Below are 25,252 nucleotides of genomic sequence, written 5' to 3'. Positions count from 1 at the left end.
TTCTAGTGGAAGTAAACATGCATAGATAAAGATGTCTACTGTTTGAGACACGCTACAGGAGTAGTTTTTAATTCCCTAGTGCCCAACAATTTTAATGAACTTTTAATCTTATATTTTACCTCATAAGATGATTATATTGTTGCATAGCTGAAAACGATACTCTTACATTACTATGGTATTTTTTACACCTGCATTTATATACTTAAAAGGCAACAAGATAATTATTAATGAATGATAACTTTAGAGATTCAAAGTGTTTGAATGATTTTATTCCAGTTTATTTGGCTGATTTTACAAATCTAGGAATAGAAAAAAGACCTATTGGCTCTCAGTTGAGTGATTATTCTACCATTGTATTGTATTTTGAAATAAATAAACACAATAGTTAACTTGATCGGTAAGATGTAAAATTAATTGTTAAGAAGTGAAAATAATTGATTTCAACTGCATCAGAATGAATCAACTCTTCATCACATAATGTAGTTAGCATATATCCCTACTATGTATTATCGTTTTGAACAGAGCAGCAGGCGTGTCATTGTAAATCCCATGCAAAAGTTACCCAAGAAAAGGAAAATTATCTTCTAAGATAAAAGTAAAATAATAAATTGAACCTGCCTCCTTTTGCCATTCCCTATAGATATCTATGTCATTGATACTTTATGGTGCAAATGTCATCTTACACTTCACCTTCAGTGAAGTAGAAATAAACCTTGAGCAAAGAGTGCACTCCCCTCTCAATGTAGCAATTAGAAATTTTTAATTAGTCCTAAACACATGACATATCTCATCAGTCATGGTTTTCTTCAAGTTAGATTTGGAATGTGAATAGGTATCCTTAATGAAGGGCCACTTTTTAATGATGACTACAGTTTCCTAGTTGATTTCTTTTCTTTCCTTGCAATTTTATATTTCATACCAAATGCATCTTTCTCGAAAAGAGCATTTATGACTTCCATATTCCTTGTTGCTTTGGCCAAATTCTGTTTGGCTTATCTTTGCTTTCTGTCTCATATCTTTGTGTACCAGGGCCTCCTTGTCTATGTAGCAATGGTAAATCACCTCATTAGCTGTGCTAAATTAACAAAGTCACAGACTATATGACATCTCAGAAAAAAATCTCAGCAGTGACAATAATTAGCACAAAGTCTATTTGTCTCTGAATGGTTTTCACTGGTTAAGAGTTTGTTTTGTTTTTTAACAACTATTTTCTTTTTTTTCTTTTTCCTTTTTAAAAAAAATTGTTTTGAAGATGTGGGGTACAACTCAGGGTTAGGTATACTAATTTTCATTATACAGGTACCCTTGTTGATGAGGTGTGCCCCCCCTCCCCTGGCAGTTATCTGCTACTGTCAATCCTACTCCCCTCCCCTGGCAGTTTCCAACTACTGCTAATCCCTCCTATAGTATTATGGCAAATGTTCAGGGGAAAATGTGGTACTCAGTTTCTTTGTTTCTGTGATAGATCACTCAGTATTATAGACTCTAAGTCCATCCAAGTTGCTGCGAAGTTCATAATTTTGCCTTCTTTATGGCTGCATAATATTCCATCATGTATATGTACCACATTTTTTTAATCCAGTCCTCTTTTGATGGGCAGCACGGTTGGTTCCATGCTTTTGCTATAGTGAGTAATGCTGCAATAAACATGCATGTGCAGGTATCTTTTTCATAGGATCTAACCATAAAACCTCAAACTTTAAGAAGCTTAGAAAATGCAGGAGACACTATTATGGAAATTGGAACTGGCAAGCAATTCCTGATCAAAACCCCAAGTGCCCATTCCATAAGAGATAAAATAGACAAGTGGGACCTCATCAAACTGACAAGTTTCTGCAAAGTCAAAGAAACCACAAGAGAGTGGAGAGAGAGCCTACAGACTGGGAAAAAATACTTGCTAACTATATATCTGACAAAGGCCTAACATTTAGGATCTACAAGGAACTCAAAGGTGCCAAAAAGAAAAACACAAAGTGGGCAAAAGATATGAATAGACACTTCTCAAAAGAAGACATACGAGCAGCCAACAGAGACATGAAAAAATGCCCAGCTTCATTGGTCATCAATGAAATGCAAATTTAAACCACACTGAGATACCACCTAACTCCAATCAGGATGGCCATCATCAATAACTCAAAAAACAACAGATGCTGGAGAGGATGCAGGGAAAAGGGAAAACTTCCACACTGTTGGTGAGAGTGTAAACTAGTACAACTTCTGTACAACTATTTTCTACTGCAAAACATCCTAGGAATCATTTTAGTCAGTGTATTTTAAATTCATTAAATGCAGCATTTTAACTGGGCACAGTGGTTCACGCCTGGAATTCCAGCTCTTTGGGAGGCCAAGGAAGGAGGATGGCTTGAGGCCAAGAGTTAGAATCTAGACTAGGCAACATAGCAAGACCCTGTCTCTACAAAAAAAATAAATTAGCCAGGCATGGTGGCATGTGCCTGTAGTCTCAGCTACTTGAGAGACTGAGGTGAGAGAATCACTTGAACCCAGGTGTTTGATGTTATGGTAAGCTGGGATCATGAACTTCAGTCTGAGAAATAGAGCAAGACCCTTTCTCTAAATCAATCGATCAATCAAGCATACTTAACCTTAGTACTCATAGCGTCTTTTGAATGTATTCTATATTTAAAATAGTCAAATATTCTGATTGTAATGATAAAGCCTAAATAATTTTACCAAGCTTAAAACACAGCTCAACAAAATACTATTTGGTCGCCTGAAATTACCTGGCCTCTGTGCTCTATATTTGCTATATAATGATGAATACAATATAGTTCCTTCCTTTAAAGATTCTTCAGTAGACATGTGTTTAGTTTGTCTGTTGTAACAAAACAAAAAATGCATTGTGGTATTGCATTTCAATATCGTGTGTAATAATTGAGAATATTGAGAGCACCAGGAGAGCAGGATGGAAAAATGGGCCTGAACAGGGTTGGAGAAGTCTTCACGGAAGAAACAACACCTAGCTTGTGGGTTATGGGATTGGACATTTGAGTAGGATAAGAGGAGATATGGATTTTATTGGTTAAGAGTAAAGGCTGTGGAGCAAAAGCATGAATTTTGGATTTACTATTAAGTTGCTATGTAAACCTGGATAAGCTAAATAATAAAAGAAAAATGCTAGTACCTGCTTTATGAAGCTGTTTGGAAAATTAAATGAGTTAATATATGTCATGTGCTTAAACAGCATAAAGCATGAAACAATTTTACATAAGTGCCATAGTCACCAACATCAGCAGCATCATTACATCCTGGTTGTTTTAGACTATTATTATAACAAAGTAAATAAATAATATATCACAATTCAAGAAGCTTTTTTCTTTTTTTTTTTTATTGGGACGGGGTCTCATTCTGTCACACTGGCTGGAGTGCAGTGGCACAATCCTAGATCACTGCAGCCTCAACCTCTTGGGTCAAGCAATCCTCCCACCCCAGCCTCCTAAGTAGCTGGGACTCCAGGCACGTGCCACCATGCCTGGCTAATTTTTTTCAAATTTTTTTGTAGAGATGAGGTCTCACTATGTTGCCCAGTCTGATCGTAAACTCCTGGAATCGAGCAATTCCCCCACCTTGGCCTCCCAAAATACTGGGATTACAGACGTGAGCCACCATGCCTGGCCAAGAAGTTTATTTCTTATCCATTTTGCAGTAGTTGTCAGGTGAATAGACTGGTAGGGGCAACTTTTCTAATGTATTTATTCGAGACCCATGACAATCTTCAGTCTTTCAAGGCCTACCCTAGTGATCATGATGTTTCCTTCCACCTAAGAGAGGAACAGCGCATGGGAGCAGGAGTGGAAGTTTCTGTGGCCTCACCTGGAAGTGAGTACATCAGTTTTACTCACATTCCATGGGTTAGAGCCCAGCCTCATGGCTTTACCTAGTAGTAAATGGAGCTGAGAAATAAAGTGCCTGTCTGAGCAGTTACTGCCCAGCATGTGCTGCAAATAGCTGGTCATCTCCATCACGTGCCTGCAAAGAGGCAAGTGCATAAAAAGATATTGTGGATCTGTGGACCATACATGGGTGGTTATTGTAAGGTTTATTGCAAGGCAAGTAGTAGAGAGAGATAAAGTAGGAGGTAAAGGGAGAAGAAAGTGTGTGAATTCTTTTGTCATGTTTAGTGCACCTGATATGTTGTAGATAAATCCCACACAAAAATGATCATAAGTTTCTAGAACTCAGTGAAAGGTACAAATTAGGCTGTAGATGTTGAGTAATCAACCCCAGGTAGCAATGAAAGTTATGACAGCAAATAAGAACACCAAGAAAGAGCAAAGGAAAAAGAAATCAGGGTCACAAGTTGCTTTTCTAGCATTTAGAGGCCAGGTTTGAAAAAAAGAATCTAGAGAAAAGATGGAAGGTTAAGAGATGCTGACAGAGTACCAGGAATACGATGCCAAGGAACTGAGGGAATTGAGGGATCCTGAATGGAAGTCCTTTTCAGCATATCATAAGCAGCAATAAATCCAGAGTGAAAAGTGTTGGCATTTTTTTAAAAATGGTAATTTGGAAATCAGTAGATATCTGAGCAAGTGTTCTTTCGGTGGAGTGGTAGAAATTACTACTCCACTAAAAAAAAGGTGAAGAGGAATTGATGACTTCTGAATTAATAAACAACTAAAAACATTTCCTTATGCATCAAAACATACTGATCCTCACTTGGTATCAGTTCTGAGTTTTGTTGTCGGCTTCATTTTATTTTCCTACTGTCTACTTCTTCCTAGGTCTTCTAAACATTTTTTTTCTAAAACTTTAAACCAGTTTTATAGCCTAGGAATATAGCCTAGGAATCAGCAATCTATTGTGCTTAAATTATATGGAGAATTCATTAAAAAGGCTGTACATTTAAAAGATATCCATATACAAGAAATTAAAGTTAAAAGTCTGGGTTTCACATCAGAAAAGGGAGCTTGGTATATATAATTTTCTTCCAAACAAATAAAAAGTAATTTTAAAATCACCTTCACCTTTTTATTTAAAAAATGAAAAGTCAATCTTTAGGAAATATTTTTATATATGTTATTTATATATATGTTTTAACATGCACCTTGCCTCTGTGTATTACAAGTGAAATCACATTTTTTAATATTTTTCTAAACTCTTGCTGTACACTAATACATGGTTCAGTAACTCTGATAACACTTTTGATTGTTTTGACACAAACTGAACTTTGCTGTCACTGAGATCACTAAGGTTATAGTTTGAGATGTGTTACTATCAATTGCCTGTTGTGTGCATTGACCTTTTTTAAACCTGGAAATTCTTTTGAACTTAAGATAGATATAATTATCATGGTGTTTAGAAAATATTATATTTTATATAGTTATCTTCTGGACATTTGAAAATATTGGTCACTTAATATCAAGTCATCAGCAGTGCTGAGATTTCCTTTTGCTTGCAAACTTGACCCTGATAGTTCTTTTGAGAGCAAGAGAGCAATTAAGTGAAATAAGCAGTTTATCTGTGAAGAAAGGTCTTGTTGCATGATCATTTCAAAATACATTTCCTTTTATGTATTTATGTGACTCTTCAAATAAGTTTGACTCTTCTAGTCATAGTTATTTTCAATATGTTGCTAAACTTGCTTGATAAGGAAACTTTTAAAAATTGAGTTTTATAAATAAGGAAATCCGTAAAGAAACTGCTTTCTTTCAGTTGAGTTGATTGGTCTATTAAATGGCCAGCTTGGATGGTAGGCAATTTGAAGGGACATCAACTGAATACACTTATTAAATATATATTAATAAACCAGCTCAAGCTAGAGCTGCTTTTATTGTCCTCTGACAACAACCCATACAAATCTTCAATTATACCAATAATTGTACTGTTGTGCCAATAGGTTTTCATCACTAGATTATAAATTCCTTTAAAAGTAAAACTGTCTCAATGTCCACCATAGTATCTGGAAGTTGCTCAGCATATGTTTTCAGGATGAAAAAAAAAGAAGGTTCTAAATTGATGGCATCACGAGAGGCAAATGTACTATACTTTGTATTAGAGAGTGATTATTATTATTAGTCTCATATGGAAATAACATTAAATGGCTTACCTAAGGCTAAACAGTTTTTATAGAAACTGGAGTCCATATCATTATCTTGGTACATATATTAAAACCACCCATTAACAATCAATATTTACTGTCCATTACATTTGTTGATTTGCATATGTTGAACCAGCCTTGTATCCCGGGATGAAGCCCACCTGGTCATGATGGATGATCCTTAAAATGTGCTGTTGAATGCAATTTGATAGTATCTTGTTGAGAATATCTGCATCTACATTTATCAGAAAAACTGGCCTGTAGTTTTCTTTCCTTGTTGGATCTTTGCCATTTGGAGGGTATCAAGATGATATTGGTCTCATAGAATGAACTAGAGAGAACTCTTTCCTTCTCATTTGCCTAGAATAATTTCAATATCAACTCTTGATATCAGTTCTTGATATCAGCTCTTCCTTGTACATCTTGTAGAATTTGGCTGAGAAACCACCTGACCTAGGTTTTTTAGGGTTTCTTTTTTTGTTTTTTTTGTTTTTGTGACAGGGAAATTTCTTATTACTGATCAAATTCTGAAATTGTTATTGGTCTGTTTAGAATTTCAATTTCTTCCTGCTTCAATCTTGGGAAGTATGTGGTGCAAGGAATTCCTCCATTTCCTCTAGATTTTCTAGTTTAGTCACATACAGGCACTCATAGTAATCTCTGATAACCTTCTTATTTCTTTAGGATCAGTGGTAACATCACCTTATTCATTTCTAATTGTGTTTATTCCATTTCTCTCTCTCTCTCTCTCTCTTTTTTTCCTTTTGCTAATCTGGCCAAGGGCTTGTCACCCTTATTTATCCTTTCAAAGAATCAGGTTTTTGTTTCATTGATTCTATGTGTGTGTGTGTGTTTTTTTTTTTTTTTGGACTTATTCGACTGTGACTTTGTTTCAATAATTTCCATTTTTCTAGTACTTCTAGGACTGGATTGTTCATTGTCTTCCCAGCTGCCTTAGGTGTGACACTAGACTGTTTACTTGAGATCCTTCTATTTTCTTGATATGTGTGTGCAGTGTTATAAACTTCCTTCTCAGCATCACTTTCATGGTATCCCAGCGGTTTTGGAAGGCTGTATTTTTGCTTTCATTTGCTTCTAAGGATCTTTTTATTTCTGCTTGGATTTCTACATTAACCCAAAAGTCATTTAAAAGCATGTTGTTTAATTTCCATGTATTTGTGTGTTTTGGAGAGTTTCTATTGGTTATGATTTTTGAAATCTTTTTATATTTGATTTATCTCTGAGTATGATCAATCTTGTAATATACTCCATGTGCTCATGAAAAGAATTTTTACTCTTTTGTTGTTGGGTGAAGTGTTCTGTAGATGTCTATAAGGTCCAGTTGATTAACTGTCAAGTTAAGGTTACTGATGCCTTGTTAAATCTTTGCCTCAATGATTTGTCTAGGGCTGTTAGAAGGATATAATTGTATGGTTGTCTATGTCCTCTCTTAGTTTACTTAGCAATTCTTATATAACTCTGGGTGCTCCTATGTTGGGTGTGTATATATTCAAGATGGATATTTCTTGCAGATGGATTGAGCCTTTTATCATTATGTAGTGTACTTTTTAACCTTTATTGGTTTAATGTCTGTTTTGTCTGATATAAGGATAGATATTCCTCTTCTTTTTCATTTCCATTTGCTTGTAAGATCTTTCTCTAGCCCTTTACCTTGAGCCTGTGGGTGTCTTTTACAATGAGATGAATTTCCTTAAGGCAGCAGAAGGATGGATCATCCTTCTTTATCCAATTTGTCCTTCTATGCCACTTTAGTGGTGAATTCAGTCCATTCACATTTAATTTAATTGTTGATATATGGGAGTTTTCTCCAGTCATATTGCTATTAAGAGGCTGCTTTGCTTTTTAGGTTTTGTGGCTGATTTTTATGTTCTGTAAACTCTATGCTTGCCTGTGTTTTTGTAATGGCCAAAATTGTTTTTCCACTCTGTGTTTAGAATCTTCTTAGGCATCTCCTAGAGTACTAGTTTGGAAGTGACATATTCTCTTAGGGATTGGATGTCAAGGAAGGATTTTAATTCTCCTACTCCTTGTTGGAGTAGGAAAGTATGGTTGGGAATTGCTTTTCTTTAAGAATATTAAAGATGTGACCCCAGTCCCTTCTGGCTTGCAGGGCTTCTGCTGATAAGTCTGTGGAAATTCTGATGTGTCTCCCTCAGTAGGTGGTTTGCCCCTTCTCTGTAGCTGCCTTTAGGATTTTATTTTCATGTTCACCTTGTGGAGATGAATTATTATGTGTCTTGGGGGTGGTCTTCTCATGCAGTCGATCACAGGCATTCTCCACATCTCTTGAGTTGGCAGGGTTGCCTCTCTGGCAATATAGGGGATGTTACCTTGGATGACATTTTGGAGGGCTTGTTCCAGGGTGTTCTCAGTTTCTCCTTCTCTCTTAGCGATGCCAATCAATCATAGATTTGGTATCTTTACATAATCCCAAACCTCTCATATACTTTGCTCATTCTTTGTAAGTCTTTTCTCCTTGTTTTTGTTGGACTGGGTTAGTTCAATAGTTCAATACTCAAGCTCTGAGATTCTTTACTCTGCTTGGTCAATTCTGCTGCTCAGGCTTGTCATCATGCTTTGAAATTCCAAGAATGAATTATTCATTTCCACAAGTTCAGACTGGACCTTTCTTATATTGGCCAGCTCAGCTTTCCCTTCCTGCATTGTTTTCATTACGTGGATGATCTATACGTCCGTCTTCTCGTGGCTTTCTTTGACTGTCTTTGCCAATCATAGTCTAAATTCTATGTCTGTCATCAGGGCCAGATAATTCTGGATGGATTCCATTGCTTTGGATCTGGGAAGCCCTTTTGTAGGTGTCGACTGGTTAAGGTTTTTGGGATTGCAAGTGTTTTTTTCATTGTTTCTTTTCATCTGTGAGGGGAGACTCTTCTCTTTTTATTTTTGGTTTTGTTGTTCTTTTTAATGAGATAAGGTTACTACTGTTGCCTGTCCTTTCTCCTCTGGCCCTCCTGTGGGGACTAGGCAGCGGTGACAGGAAGGGTGGTATTCTTGGGGGAGATCATCTGAAGCTGTTTCACTGATGCAGTCAGGCAGGAATAGGATGGTACCTCTTCCTTATTTTAGATTCCTTCCCCCTCCCTCTGAAATGGGTTTCATGGGAAGCTCCTTTCAAGACTGCTTGTCTGTCAGCAGGGTTAATAGGTGGCCAGGCAAAGCCTTGCAGCTCTATTCTGGCTCGGGTGCTCTTGTGGGTTTGGATTGGCTTCCTCCCATGTGGGCAGGACTACCCCTTTTGCCTAGGAGTAGAAGGGAAGAAGTGGAGGGTTGTTATTTCTTCTTCTATCCAAGGATGGGTGGGGCCACTGCCACAATAGCTCTGTGCACTGTGCATAGGTGCCCCACCTCTTAGATCATGCCTGCTCCATAGGAGGGTTACAAACACAATGGTAGCTCTTGAGGGCAATCTGTGTCTGCAGCCCTGGCCTAGGGTCACACGTGCACCAGTGAAATGTCCCCCAAATTAGTTGCAATGCACCTGCTGGGTACTGGAAAGTTAGAGGTGGAGGGGAGTGTTCTCATGCAGCACAGACCCTTCCCACTGGGCGTTTCCTACTGAGGATCTCCATGCAGGGAGCAGGGGCTGCAGCACAAGGGTCCCAGAAATTGGCCTTCCCCAGATTCCACATGGGAACCACTGGTGCTTGGTGTTCAGCCAGGGCAGCCCTCTGCACCCAGTCAATGCTGTAGGGGTGTGGATGGGGGAGTTACCAAACTCTCCTTTGACTTTTACTGCAGAGGTCCATGTGAGATATGAAGAGAAGAAAAGCTGTCATTTTCACTCACCCCCTCTGTTCACAATTGTTCTGTTCTCATGTTGGGGCTGCTTCTAGGGATGTCTGGGGCTTGGAACTGTATGGCCTCTGTATCCCTAGATGATCTCAGCTTGGGTATTCAGGTTGACCACCAAAGCCCTTGGTTTGATTCTCCATGTAGGCTTCTTTGCAGAGAGCTGCAATCAAGCAATGTCTTTAGTTGGCCATCTTGGTGGTTGTAAAACCAAGACACACATGATTATCTCGTGAGACACAAAAAAAGCATTCAGTAAAACACAACATTTCTTCTTGACAAAAGCCCTCTAACACCTAAGCATCAAGGGAATATTCCTCAAATAATAAGAGCCATCCATGACAACTCTGCAGCCAACATCATAATCAATAGGCAGCAGCTGAAAATATTCCCCCTTAGAACAGGAACAAGACGAGGATGCCTACTTTCGCCCCTCTTATTTAACATAGTATTGAAAATCTTAGCCAAAACAATCAGGCAGGAGAAAGAAATTAGGAAAATCTGAATAGGAAAAAAGGAAGTTAAATGATCCCTCTCTGTCTATACCTGGAAACCCCTAGACAGTCTGTCAAAAACCTCCTTACACTGATAAATGACTTCAGTAAGTCTCAGGATACAAAATCAATGTGCAAAAAACCAGGCAGGCTAAGAACAAAGTAAAAAACACAATCCAATTAACAATAGCCACACACACAAAAAATACCTTGCCATTAACCTAACACAATGAAAACTATAAAACATTGCTCAAAGAAATCAAGGACAACACACACAAACTCTCTCTCTCTCTCTCTCTCTCTCTCTCTCTCTCTCTCTCTCTCTCTCGCACACACACACACACACACACACACACACACACACACACACACACACACACACATACAGACAGACACACACAAAATTGAAGAACATCCCATGTTCGTGGATTGAAAAAATTAATATCATCAAGATACTCATTCTAGCCAAGACGATCTACAGTTTCAACACAATCCTTATCAAGCTACTAGCATCATTTTTCATAGGCCTAGGAAAGACAATACAGAAATTCATATGGAAGGAAAAAGGAACCTGAATAACTGAAACAATCATCAGCAAAAAAACAAATCCGGAGGCATCACGCTTCCAGACATCAAACTTTGCTACAAGACTACATTTACCAAGACAGCATGGTACTGGGACAGGAATAGGCACATAGAACAATAGAACAGTACAGAGAATCCAGAAATAAAACCAGACCTTCAAACAACTCATCTTCTACAAAACCACCAAAAACCAACATTGGGGAAAATAAACCATATTTGGCAAATGCTGCTGGGAAAACTGGTTAACTACATGCAGAAAAATGAATCCAGACCTCTACCTATCACCATGTACAAATATATTAACTCAAAATGTATCAAGGGCTTAAATGTGAAACCCCAAACAATAAGAATTTTAGAAGAAAACTTAAGGAACAGCCTCCAGGACGTTGAAATAGACAAGGAATTCTTGACCAAGTTCTCAAAACCAGATGCAGCAAAAGTTAAGATCAATAGGTGGGACCTTATTAAGCTAAACAGTTTTTGCACAGCAAAAGAAACCATCAGGAAAGTAAAGAGACAATTCACAGAATGGGAAAAAATTATTTGCAATCTATGCATTGACAAAGGCCTAGCATCCAGGATGTGCAAGGAACTCAAACGAATTGACAGAAAAAAACAAATAGCCCATTAAAAAATAGGCAGTGGAAATGAACAGACACTTTTCAAAGGAGTACATTCAAGCAGCCCAACAAACATGAAAAAATACTCAGCTTCACTAATCATCAAAGAAATGCAAATCAAAGCATCAATGAGATACCACCTCATGCTGGTCAGGTTGGGTATCATTAAAAATTACAAAAGGGAATGCTTCTACACTGTTGGTAGGAATGTGAGCTATTTCAACTTTTGTGGAAAGCAGTGTTGCATTTTCTCAAAGAACTAAAAATTGAGCTGCTGGTCAGTCCAGGAATCCCACTTCTGGGAATATATCCAGAGAAACATACATCATTCTTCCAAAAAGACCCCTACACACTTATGTTTGTTACAGCACTATTTTCAGTTGCAAAAACATGGAACCAGCCCAGATGCCCATCAAAAGTGGACTGGATAAAGAAAATATGGTACACATACATGATGGGATGCTACACAGCCATAAAGCAGAACAAAATCATGTCCTTTTTAGCAACATGGCTGCAGGTCCACTAACATGGGGAAAGAAGGCTGTCAGAAACTCAAAGTTCACCTGCACACAATTTACTCATCTAGCAAATCATCACATGTACCCCACACATTTACTGTCCAGTCATATCATCTCTAACTAAAGGTTAACTTTTACTTTAATAATAAAACTTTTGAAACATACTTACCATAAAAACTATCCAGAGATAAATTATCAACAAGTCAAAACAGGCAAATGCCAAGGAAAATCAATGCATTAAAAAACAAAGAACAACAAAAATTTATGGAAAAGTTTCCTCTCCTAGCCACTAAAAATACATTTAAAAATTTCTGTTTTAACTATTGCATTCGGATTCTCATATATATCAACTTTTATGTAAATGCAAGAAAAATGAATGTGGTTCAGGGTTTTTTAAGCATAAATTTACTGTTGAGCAATATGTATTGTAATAACACAAGGTTTATTAATATATTAAATAAGGAGCATTATTTAGAAAAAAATTATGAGGCTTTCCTGGAGTTATTTTTAGAATAAAATAACATAAAGTATTAACAGTTTAAAAACATTAAATTTATATTACAAACCAGACTACAGAAGAGTTAATGAAATCATGTCATAGGATATGCTTCCCACTCACTAGAAATATGTGAAAATACTTTAAAAGAGCATTTGTTAATTACTCGAAAGGGAGAAAAGAAAATCTTCTAGTCTCCGAACAAAAGCAAGGACTTGAAATGTAGATTATTGGGGACAGTCAACTTTTCAGAGGTTGAAATGATTTTGAGTTCTGGACATAGAATGTGGGAGCCGGGGCTGGATTTTTTTTAGCCCCATATGAGAACAACAGAGCTAGACCTGAACCATTTGTATAAAGCCTAATCCTTTCCAGAACTAGAGAAATTGTTCTACATTAGAAAAGCCTTGAGAATTTTTTGCCTCTCCAGGGGTGGAGAAATAATTTTTTAAAAGGGATATGGTATATGATGTAAGAATGACAACTTAAAACAACAAATTAATATTAACATTTCTGGAACAATTCAAACTTCAAGAACATTGCATTGATCTCTTATAGGCTATTATTTAAATCAGTGAAGCTTTTTTGAAAAGCAATTAATTATAGTGATAGCTATAAAAAAGACTAGCCCTAAAAAAGACAATAGCCCTAAAAAAGACTCAAATCCATCAATACATTTTTATACCCAATAATGCATATGCAGTTATCTTTTTCATAGGAGTCTGTCTTATATAAGTACTTCCAATTTTGTATAAGCTAAATGTAGCTTTGTTCAAATATAAAATGATCAGAACACTCTACAATAATTTTAAAATAATGGAATTGACAAGTAAATTAGGGTATATTGCTTTCAATGTATTTTGTAGGTATTAGTAATGACTGAAAATCAGACAGCAAAATAGAAAAAAATTTGATGTAATAGTATAAAATGGAAGAGGAAATGTCATGCATATATTATGACTGCAAGTATGTAAAATGTTTTAACTTCTTAGAAATTTTTATTTTAAAGATGTGGGGTACAATTCAGGGTTAGGTTTACAAATGTTCATTATGCAGGTACCCTTGTTGATAAGGTGTGCTCCCCTACCCCGCACCCGGCTATTTCCAACTACTTCTAATCCCTTTCTTATAGTATAGTATTATGATAATTTTTCAAGGTCTGCTTATGAGTGAAAACATATAGTACTCAGTTCTTTGTTTCTGTGATAGCTCACTCAGTATTATAGATTCTATAGTCCATCCAAGTGACTGTAATTTTGTCCTTCTTTATGGCTGCATAATATTTCATCATGTATATGTACCACATTTTTTGAGTCCAGTCCTCTTTTGATGGCAGCACGGTTGGTTCCAGGTTTTTGCTATTGTGAATAATGCTGCAATAAACATGCGTATGCAGGTTTCTTTTTCATAGAGTGATTTGAGTTCTTCCAGACATATACCCAGTAGGGGCATTGCGGAGTTTTATGGAAGGTCGACTTTTAGGACTTTAGGAATTGCCAAACTGTTTTCCACAGAGGTTGTACTAGTTTACACTCCTGCCAACAGTGTAGAAGTGCTCTCTTTTCCCTGCATGCTCTCTAGCATCTGTTTTTTTGAGTTATTCATGATGGCTATCCTGACTGGAGTTAGGTTGTATCTTGGTGTGCTTTTTTTTTTTTTTTAAAGGAAATGCAACAAAATATCGAAGAGCTCATATACAAAGAAAGATAAATTGTTTTTTGTTTGTTTTTCTATGTTTTCTAAATATCTTATAATTCTTTTTTAAACTCAAAGATTCCCATTTACCTATCATATTCAATCAAATGTTAGTTTGTGTTTTGAGAACCAAAACATCTAGTTTCTCAAGACTTCTTGGAACATACCTAATAAGCATGATCAGTGTTTTTACCCTTGCTAACTCATGACAATCTTCAGGTCTTTGATAATGGAATTTTTTTGTGTGTGTGTGTGTCTAACCTTCATGCTGTCTGTGCATCTAGATGCTTATTGGATTAGGACTTTGTTTAGATAGATACATTTCCTAATGCACCATATTCCATTGGGAAGTTCTCATACTTAGAATTTCACTAGTTCTTCCATATGTAGAGAATGGCATAGAAACCCTAATTGTTTCTTTTCAGTTGATCCCCAAACTGAATGTGTTGATTTGTCAACTAAATAATGTGGTGCTTTAAAGTAGAGAGCATGCCCACTATGTGTTTTACACCTTCATGTGGTTAGGAGATTTTGCATGGAAAAAAAAAGTGCTCAGAAATGTGTTTCCATGTGAAATTTGCAGACTGGAATCTCAGGACATATTGCATATCATTGCTTGAAAAAGAACTAAAGGAAGTGTTTGCCTATGAATATTGTCTATGGGATTATTATCTCTAGTTTGGTGTAATGAACACTGTGTACACAACTATTTTAATCCAAATTGATGTCTATGGAGACCCAAGACTTCTCTGACTGTAAGTTCTATTTCAAAGTAGAATAAAAACAGTTTGCAACAGTGTCACTTTCACACTGGTAGAAATATGTTCAAATCCACAATAGATTAGTCCTATATATACCTCATGCTTTTACTGGATTAAATATTCATTTCATAGCTATATTAATTTTCAGTGCCTTCCTTCACTCTAGGTTCTTTTGCTTTCTCATGCTTTAGTTCTAGGTCTGTCAATTTTTGTCTTCAGCTAAATAAATATTTAATCTAGTATTTATTCATATGCCATATTCTGCTGGTCAGATTATCTTCAATGAGCACCAAAGTTCTTTACATTCTCATCAACTATAGAATAGGTAAGATTATCTTTCATTTTATATATTTGTCAATGACGTGAATAATTATTGCTTTAATTATTTTGGCTGAATGAAGAAATAGAAAATGGCTAACCACATTCAAGATTGTCTTTCACTGAAACAGTGTACCTTTTAAATTTACTATATTCTTATCTTGAAGATCTACTAAGCTCTTTTTATTTATTGTTTCTTGGTGCACCTAATAAACCACAAAAATTCTAGTCATTGCTCAGTTTACTGTAATTCAAAGCATTGCCTTGATTTCTCTTCATGTCTTTTCTAATCAGTATTGCTAAGGAAAATGAGCCCTATCTAGAAACGTTGTCTATTTTAGCTATATTTAAAAGACCTATAGAACTAATTACTTAGACTGAAGTCAAAGCACATTTCCCCTGTGGAGTAATTATATGACTTTCCATCCAATGGCATGGAAAAATAGCAATATAATCTCAAATGCATAGAATTGCATACTAAACAATATTCACATACTGCTCTAGAGTTAACTGTAAATTCTCACTAGTGTTCATTAGAGTTACATAGCAAAGTTTCTAAACTACTTAACGAACCTGACCTTTAAGTCTTCTTCTTACTGATGTCTATAGTTGAACTATTTGCTGTTGCCTTGGATGGTCTCTCCTTATTCTTCATATTTGAGTAGACCAAATTTTACCAATACTTATTTCTGAAAATCATACAGGTTTTAGCTATTGTGTTATGAGGATGAACCAAGGACTATGGGATTATATTTTTAGTTAAGTCTACAGAGTTTTTCTCTTTTCACTCACAGAAATACTGCCTAACCTTCAGCAAATTACTTTCACCCCAGGTACATCCACTCTGAACCTACAATTGCCTATGTAACAAAGAAATTGCTGAACTTTATTTAATTTGTTGAAATTGATAAAAAAAAGTTTTAGTCCCTAAATGAAGGTTATTGTGCATCTGTAAAGTATTATCATTTGAACATGTCACTTTAAAATGATGTTCAAATACATGAATTGCTTTGAAAATTCTGTCAATTTACTTTTCTATGACTCTCTTAGAAAACCACTATTCATGCAATTATTATAACCAGCATTTATTAAACACCAATAATATATTAAGTGCTGTGTTAGGCCTAAGCGAACACAATGAAAACCTGCTTCTGAGGAACCTGGAGTCTGGAGGGACAGAGAGGCATGTAAATAGCTCATATATGAGATGTCGTACAATCTAATATAGGAATAAAAGGTGGTGGAGTGTTCAGCCTGGAGCAAAGGCAAATTGAGGGTAGAAAAAGAAATTGTTTCCTTGGAGGGAGTAGTCAGGGCCGGCAGAAGAAGCAGATCCCCTGACTGCATGGAAAAAACAAAGAGCAAGTGATACATTTGTGAAACCTTCAGTCACTGGATGTAGTTCACCTACAGGTGCTTATGAAGAGTCACAGAAAAAGAGACTGGAAAACCAAGTTGGAACCCCAAACAAAGGATCTTCAATGCCCCAGGAATTTGGACTTGTATAATAAATAATGGACAGGCTTTGAGTGATTAAAAGATATTTCAAAATTAGAATCTATATAACTTGTGAAACAGTTGAAGGTGGCACTGTGAGAGAGGCAGTTGTAGAAGTCTACCTTAGGCAACTGATAAAATCATTAACCTTTTTAATAGTGTGAAATCGATATGACAAAAAAGAAGAGTTCAGATTCGATGAAAATATTGACTAAATACCGCTTCTGTTTTGTGTTTTTTCTTAGTGGGAGAGATTTCTGAGATTTGCCCAGAAGCCACTGATTTTTTGTGTCAGGACAAGAAGTGTATTGCATCCCACCTTGTCTGTGACTATAAAGCAGACTGCTCTGACAAGTCTGATGAAGCTGACTGCAGTAAGTACATCTGTCTGCTGTAAGGCAGCCAATTCAACACAGATTTTCACTATTTATGAGTAGAGTTACATATTTGCATAGACAGCTGAGAAGAAATGTTCTTTTCGTGCACAAGAGTAGATTTAGAATAGCCAAAACAGTTTATCCAACTTTTCTATACTAATATCAAGTATGAATACAAATGGAAGCTCTCTCATACTTTTTACACCCAGACTAAGAACTGTAGCAAGTCTATAGCAAATCATCTTACAAAAAGTATCCCATTATGTAATCAAGAAGTGTGAGATCAGAATTAAAATTTCCAGGAACTTCCCTGGCAGTATCCCTTTAATTATTGCTTTTCTTTTTTTTCCATTCTTTTTTCTTAAAAAGAGTTTATTTTCTAGATGAGACTGAAAATGAGTGGTTTTACTAAATATGAGTTTAATAATTAATTTTATCCATTACATTGCATTGGAGTAAGAGAACCAAATGAGACCTATTGGTTTTTTATTTGTGCTTTAATGTGTGATGTTTTTAAAAGTTATATTTAAAACCAAGTATATAATTTTAAATATGAGCATATATTTAAATCCAAATAAATTGTTTTTTTCATCTAGAGAGTTCGTAAAGAACCTTGATACCGTGCTGGTTACCTGTTATAGTTACTGTTTGCTGCATAACAAGCTACCCCAAAAGTTATAGCCTAAACAAGTTTCATTTTTGCTCACACTATTGTAGGCCCATAATTCAAGAAGAGCTCTGACTAGAAATGGTAGGTGGGATTGAACAGTCACCTGCAAGATGACTTCTTCGCTTTCGAGTCTGGCATTCTGATAATCTTTGATCTCTCCATCTTATCGGACATAACATCTCATCCTCCAGGGTATTGCATCCCACCTTGTCTGTGTTTGTGACTTGGGTTTTACATAACATGGCAAACACAGGGTGAGTCATTGTACATGGGTCTGGCTTCTACCAGAATTAGTGTTCCAAGGACCCCAGGAAAGAGAGCAAGAGTCCTTTTGACATCCCAGAATGTTGTACTGGGTTCCTTCTGATGGCCAGGAAAATAGTAAAATCTAACCTAGATTCAAAGAGGAAAGGGAAATGGACTAATGGGAAAACATCACACATCACAGAGAGTGAATTAGGGGTGACCGTCTGGAGACAAGCAAACAAACAAGTATATTTAAATTGTTAATGTTTGGTTTAGTATAATTTTTATTTATTAGCATCTTATAGTGAAGATGCTTCCGAAGCACTCATTTTCTGTTATTCTAAGTGTATTTTTCAAACTATTGAAAATTGTGGTAAAATTTATCATTTTAACCATTTTCAAGTGTATAGTTCAATAGCGTTGAGTACATTTGCAATATTTTACAACCATTGCCACCATCCATCTCTAGAGCTATTTTTATCTTGCAAAATTGAAACCACTCCATTAAACAATAGCATTCCATTCCCGCTTTCTCCCAGATACCAATAACCACCATTCTATTTTCTGCCTCTATGAGTTTGACTATTCTAGATACCTCAAGTAAGGGGAGTAATATAGTATTTGTCTTTTTGTGACTGTCTTATTTTGCTTAGTATAATGTCTTCAAGGTTCATCCTATACTTTATGTTTTTAGATTAGAAAATATAGTTTATTTAAAAGTAAATTAGAAGGAGAGAGAGAGAGAGAAGTTTCACCTCTCCAAGGTGGGGGAGGGCACCAAAGCCAGGAAGCTCAAAGAACACAAGGCCACACCAGAGTCTAGCAAAGCAATAGCCTATAGTTTAGTTTTAAATGAAAGTCAAAGGAAGCGAAAACAATTGGTGTATTTTTTTAGTCTGTACTATGAAGGCTATATATATTATTTTTCAAAGGCTATATATATTAATTTTATAAAATATTATGTATTTCCTTTATAATATATAAACTCTCAAGTAAGATTTATAATGTACAAAATAACACTTTTTATTGTTATTTCTAGTTTCTTTAAAATTTACATATATATATTTGATACTGACTATAATAAGTTAATTTCAATGGAGTTCTTAAAAAGAGGCCCTAAATCTTTTGTGAAATTATCATTTTCACTACAAGACATAACATGTAGAGTACTTAATAATCAACAACAGGCAGGGCACAGTGGCTCAAACCTGTAATCCCAGCACTTAGGAGGCCGAGGCAGGAGGATTGCTTTAGGCCAGGAGTTCAAGACCAGCCTGGGCAACATAGTGAGACCATATCTCTACAAAAATTTTTTAAAAGATAGCCAGTCATGATGGCATGCTGCCATGTAATCTCAGCTACTTGGAGCTGAGGTGGGAGGATCACCTGAGCCCAGGAGCTCAAGACTACAATGAGCTGCGATTGCACCACTGCGTTCCAGTCTGGGTGACAGAGCAAGACCCTGCCTCTAAAAAAACAATAGAATGTAGCCAAATTAATGAAAAGTCTAAAGAAAAAAACAATATTTGAACATGGTGGCATTGACATACATAATCTAGTGACCAGAAAAAAATAATTGTCACATGCACATGGAAAATCTATTACAGATATTCAATTATCTTCCTCCTATTTAAAGATGTACATATACTGAAAATATTGATGTAAACCTATTCTTCCATTTATTCATATTTCTAATATGGGCTAGGAACAACTTTCTAAGGGTTGGATATAAAGATAAAGAAATCATTGCCTTAAACTTCAAAACCTCACTTTCTACTCTTGGGGAAAAAATCTAAGGGGAAAATGTAATAAAATACAATATTACTTGTTTGTTAAAAAATGACTAATAAGTGAAATTTCTGGTTAAACTTAAAGTGTAAAAATGCTATCAATAACAAGTTTACTACAGTTTATTTGTGGGGTAAAGATGAAAAATAATGTGTGTGTCTGTGTGTGTGTATGCATGTGTACATCTGTATATGCAATATCAATATATGTTTGCAAAACATAAGGAAGAGTATTAGTCATTTTGGTTTTTAAAAGTGAATGCTACTCTTTTTCTTTTGGCTTCAATTATTTTTCCTGTCAGACTGCCTTGTATGATTTTTACTTTTCCCATAGCTACTTAAGGTACTGATGTAAAAACACACAGGGCCAGTTCTGAGTTTCAGAAACTGAAGTCAGTTACATACACTTATCTCATCAGTGTCACCTAAAACTTTGATGGATCACTGCAACTATTTGACTGTATTAAAATAAAAGCAATATGTTGACAAATGAAATAGTTACTTTTGTAAAAACCGTTTTATAAACTTGTTCACATCCAAAAAGAATGCTGCACGGTACCCATAGGAAACTTATAAATTCTGTGCTTCAGCCTGGGTGACAGAGCAAGACCCTGCCTCTAAAAAAACAATAGAATGTAATCAAATTAATGAAAAGTCTAAAGAAAAAAAATATTGACTTCATCAATATTTCCTATCAATTGCATTGGAGGCTTTAGAGTGGAATTCCTGCAGTTAGATAATCTATTGTGAATAATGGAACAAATAACAACATTTTCAAAGTGATCTTTAGAGTAGCATAAGGAAAGGAATGACTTATGGGATTATTAAACTGAAGCCTTAATTCTGACTATGACCCTTACTTGTTGGTAACTATTTAAATTCTCAGAGACTAATTTTCCTCATCTATATAGTAGATATAACATCCATCCTATAGAGTGCTGTGAGAATTGAAAGCAATAATGTAGAGAACATATTTGCTCAGTGATTTGGGCTTAATAATGTTAGCCTCTTTTATTTCATTATTTTTGTATTCTTTTGAAATTGTTCAGTCATAGTTAATGTCTCACTTACCTGTGTTTTATCATACCAGAAAAGAAATACAGCTATTCATCACGACCAAATTATTACTGCAGGTTGTAAACAAAGAAACATTTTTTGCATGTCTACCTCCTGTTGCAGAAATGCATAGTTTATAATAAATAAAAACAATGATCTTTAAAAGAAAGAAACAGTTAAATCATAAAATGTGCTCTTTATTTCATGGAAAGAAATTATTATCTAAAACACGTAATCAGTGTACATAGTGTTACACCCAGGGATGTGCAGTGTACAGGTGGGTGTTTTCTCTCCTGCTCCTTACAGCAGTGACATATTCAGTCATGGTATCCTTTTCCACTGTACCAAGATTCTTCAAAATCCTTCTCAATGCAGCATGCCAAGAAGCCATTTCACTATGAATAATATTTTTCATTTGAGAAGACACTACTTTATATTCCTATACTATGCATTATGACATGGCAAAATATGTGGATATAAGGAGTAAAAGATAATGAATTATGGAGTCATCTCTTAAAGAATACAAGTTGATCAACATATATATTGATCATACAACCATATGCCCAAATATTATACCACTGGAAAAATGCCAGTTGTTTAAAAGAGTGTTAGTGATGCTTTAAGTTCATTCAAGGGATCATGACAAAGATAACAATTTGGAAAATATTTTTTTCTAAAGTAACTGCCATTTTGGAAATCTAGTACATATTCATTATCCAGAAATATCACATCATTGATTGTTCAGCAGATACGTATTAAAGCACTTATGGTATATATAATGTGTTTTAGTAATAATTCCTGATACTCATTGTGGAAATGTTATAGTAACTCAATATTAAACAACAATCAATATGAAATACAAAATAATGAAGAAAGGAATTTCCAAATGAATGATAACAAATATGATTACTGTTAAGTACCACACACACACAGACAGACACACACACACCCTGAGAATTGAGTGGTCTGGAAAGGGAGAGATAAGTCTTCAGTTAGACAGTCAAGGACAAGTATATTTGCAAGATAGAATGGAGAAGGAAAACTGTATTAATTAAGACACTTGTAGCAGAAACGCAACTTGATCAGTTTAAACAATCTGATAGACCCTGGTAGGTGCCTGTTCATTCTGTTTTCTTCCTTAAAAATATAACTCTCATTTTATTTGTGGCAGCATCATGATCAGCTGAAAACACCATCTTCTCCAAACTTCCTCATAGTCACAAGAGGCTAAAAAGGTATATGAGGGGAGACCAAAAAAAAAACCCAGAATCGATTTATTTAAAAGTGTGTTATTTATTCTTATATATTTAAACTTCAGTCACCCAAAGTATTCTCCATTTGATGCAATGCACATTTCGAGATGCCTTTTCCACTCCTCAAAACAGTTTTGAGCTCATTAATTTTGATTCCTTTTAGCGCTTCTACGGTTTTTTTTTTCAACTCTTCCACACAGGCAAAATGTTTCCATTTGAGGACTTTTTTTCATTTGGACAAACAAAGAAAAAGTCGCTTGGGGTGAGATTGAGTGAACAGGGAGGGTGGGCACAGGGTCATGACATTTTGGGTCAAAAAATTCTGAACATTCAGCGTGGTGTGGGCAGGTGTGTTATCATGGTGGAAGAACCAGTCATCTGTTTGCCAAAAAAAAAATTCACTGAAGCAGAATACAGATTCTCACAAGAACACTAGCTGGAACACTGACAGATGGGTTTCTAGAACACTTACCTAGTTGGGAAAGCCTGCCCTCCAAAAGATAATTCTGAGTTTTTTTGGGGTCCCTGCTCATACATAGAAATTTGGTCCCTGTTCATACATAGGAATTTTAGAAAGTATCTCCTTCGTAAAGCCACTACTGAAAACAAATTTTTCAGAAAATTATCTCTTAAATATAAACTGACTCTATTCAACTTATATGTTTAGGACGACATTTCTCTCCCTCTTTTTTGAAAGTTTTTTCCTAGCAGCTAGTTACTGTTTTATCATCTATTCCTTCCTTCTTTTCTACAAGACAGAACTGCAATTTCATCTGAGTATTTACTTTCTTTCTCTTAGATATATGTCTTGAGGAGGAAAGAATCCCCTTCTCTGCTCTAAAGGCAGTTCATCTAACCAATCATGGTGTGATGCCCTCTCTTTACCTGTATTGGTTAGTTTAAGCATCCTAAACTAAATAAAAAGCCCAGAATAGAAAAAAAAACCTCATTTGTCTTTTCCCTATTTTTCCTTTTTATGTTTTGTATATATGTAATCCCTAGAAATACAGCAGTCATCTTACAAACCATGAATGAGAATAAGAATGAAAAGAAAGAAGAAAGGAAAGATTACACAATTGAACCACAGTACCAATCTTAACTGACAACTTCCTGACTTTTTGTTAATTGAGATAAATTAATTCATGTCTGGTTAAGCTACTGTAAGTTGGACTTTTAGTTGCTTGAAACCAAATGCATTCCCAGCTAATTCAGACAATAAGGAAAATATATTGTCTCAAATAGCAAGAAACCTGAAAGCAAGGCTGTTCTAGTGTTGATTAATTTAGTAGCTTAATATTGTCATCAAAATATAGAGCTGGAGGGACTCCTTCCTTCTTTAGGCTCTATTATCCTCAGATAACTTGCTTTATTGTAGAATTAGCTCTCCATGTAATCTCTTCAGTCACAAGCATCACACCTTTGCAATGATATCTTGAGTAAGAACAAATAGATTTTCTTCATTCTGGTTCTTTTTGTACAACAAAGCAAACTTTTCTTAGGAGCTTCTTCCACAGTAAGTCTTGTCTAGAACTGCATTCCAAGAGTATGCCTAAACTAACCAATATGAGGACAGAGAGGGTATCACATCATGATTGGTAAGATGAGCTGCCTTTGGAGCAGAGAAGGAGACTCTTTCCTTCTCAAGACATATATCTGAGAGAAAAAAAGTAAATACCCAGATTAAATTGCGGTTCTGTCTTAAAGAAAAGAAGGAAGGAATAGCTGATAAAACAGTAACTAACTGCTAGAGAAAACTTTCAAAAAAGAGAGAGAGAGAAACGTAGTCCTAAACATAGAAGTTGAATAGAGTTGAATAGAGTTTATATTTAAGAGATAAGTTTTTGAAAAATGTGATTTCAGTCGTGGCAGTTTTGAAGATGAGACAGATTTCACTCTAAAAATACTTTGCATCAAAGAAAGTTTATTTTATTCAAGGATAGGGATTTTGGAGAATATTTTCAAACAATGTAAAAAACTAAATATTTGAAGCCAGAGAAAATAACATAAGAGCAGTCTTAAAGATGATTAATGTGGCTTGCGTTTGTGACGCTGACAGAATGAAGGCTACATGAAGGAAAGATAAACTTTTAAAATAAACTAGGGGCTTGAACTAATGTGATGGTTATGGAACTGCAAAGAGGGGAGTGAAAAAAGCAAGTTTTCAGGGGAAGAATTGTAGATATTGGCAACAGATTGGATATGGAAATAAAGACTGTATAATCAAAGGTAACTATGAAGGATTGAGTCTTTACAAAAGGGAGAAGATTTTATGAAATTAAGTGATAATCACAGAAAGGAGAGCTTATTTGGGGAGGTGTATGACGAGTTTGTTTTAGGCGTATTGATTTCGAGGTTATGGTTGCATATTCCAAGTGGAATGTTCAGAAAGCATTTGAAGATATTTGTCTGCATTTTATCATGGTCATTGACGTGTATACTGTCTGTATAAAAATGTGAAAGACCACGGGAAAAGATGTGTGAGGCTAATATAGAGTGAGAAATGTAAGCAAGTAAATATATTTTTAAAAATCAAGATGGGCAACCTGGGTGTGTCTGCCAGTTATAAGAAAGGTATTAATAGAAAGTGTAATATTGAAGGATGTAAAAAAATTGTGTAGCTTTGAAGGGAATGAAGTGATGGAATACTAACAGCGGTCTTTTGATAAGGAGTTAAGATAATAAACAGTGATTCGCCTTGGAAAAGAGAAAAGTGGCACATTTTGGGTGAGGAGAACAAAATGTAAGGAGATTTATCCTGATTGTATAGGTATCCTTAGACTCTAAGATAAAGTCATGTGTTATGTAAGGTGAGATATGAGTGACAAGGATGGTCACAGATAATGAAAAACAATGTAGAATAAATATTGCAGGGTTTATGTGTCAGAAAGTTAGTTACACAGAAAATACAGTAGTACAGAATCTGTAGGTGATGCTATTCAAAAGAACACTTAATGGCTGTCATGTATGTACATCGGATGATCCTAGATGTT

At 35.5% G+C, this 25,252-nt stretch overlaps 1 protein-coding gene across 1 annotated transcript in view; it reads left to right on the top strand.

Moving 5' to 3' along the window:
* Positions 1 to 25,252, top strand: part of MALRD1 (MAM and LDL receptor class A domain containing 1) — a gene marked incomplete at both ends in the record, with an annotated part of 488,577 nt that overhangs the window by 283,084 nt on the left and 180,241 nt on the right. Inside the window, one exon of the mRNA XM_008054043.1 lies at positions 17,119 to 17,247. Within this exon, the coding sequence (XP_008052234.1) occupies positions 17,119 to 17,247 (129 nt within the window). The remainder of the gene's footprint in view (positions 1 to 17,118; positions 17,248 to 25,252) is intronic.

The sequence above is a fragment of the Carlito syrichta genome, unplaced genomic scaffold, assembly GCF_000164805.1.
Source record: "Carlito syrichta isolate Samal-C Ts95f unplaced genomic scaffold, Tarsius_syrichta-2.0.1 Scaffold288977, whole genome shotgun sequence".
In the NCBI taxonomy this organism is placed as follows: Eukaryota; Metazoa; Chordata; class Mammalia; order Primates; family Tarsiidae; genus Carlito; species Carlito syrichta.
The sequence above is the reverse complement of the archived record's forward strand: the minus strand, read 5'-3'. Positions and strand labels throughout refer to the sequence as shown.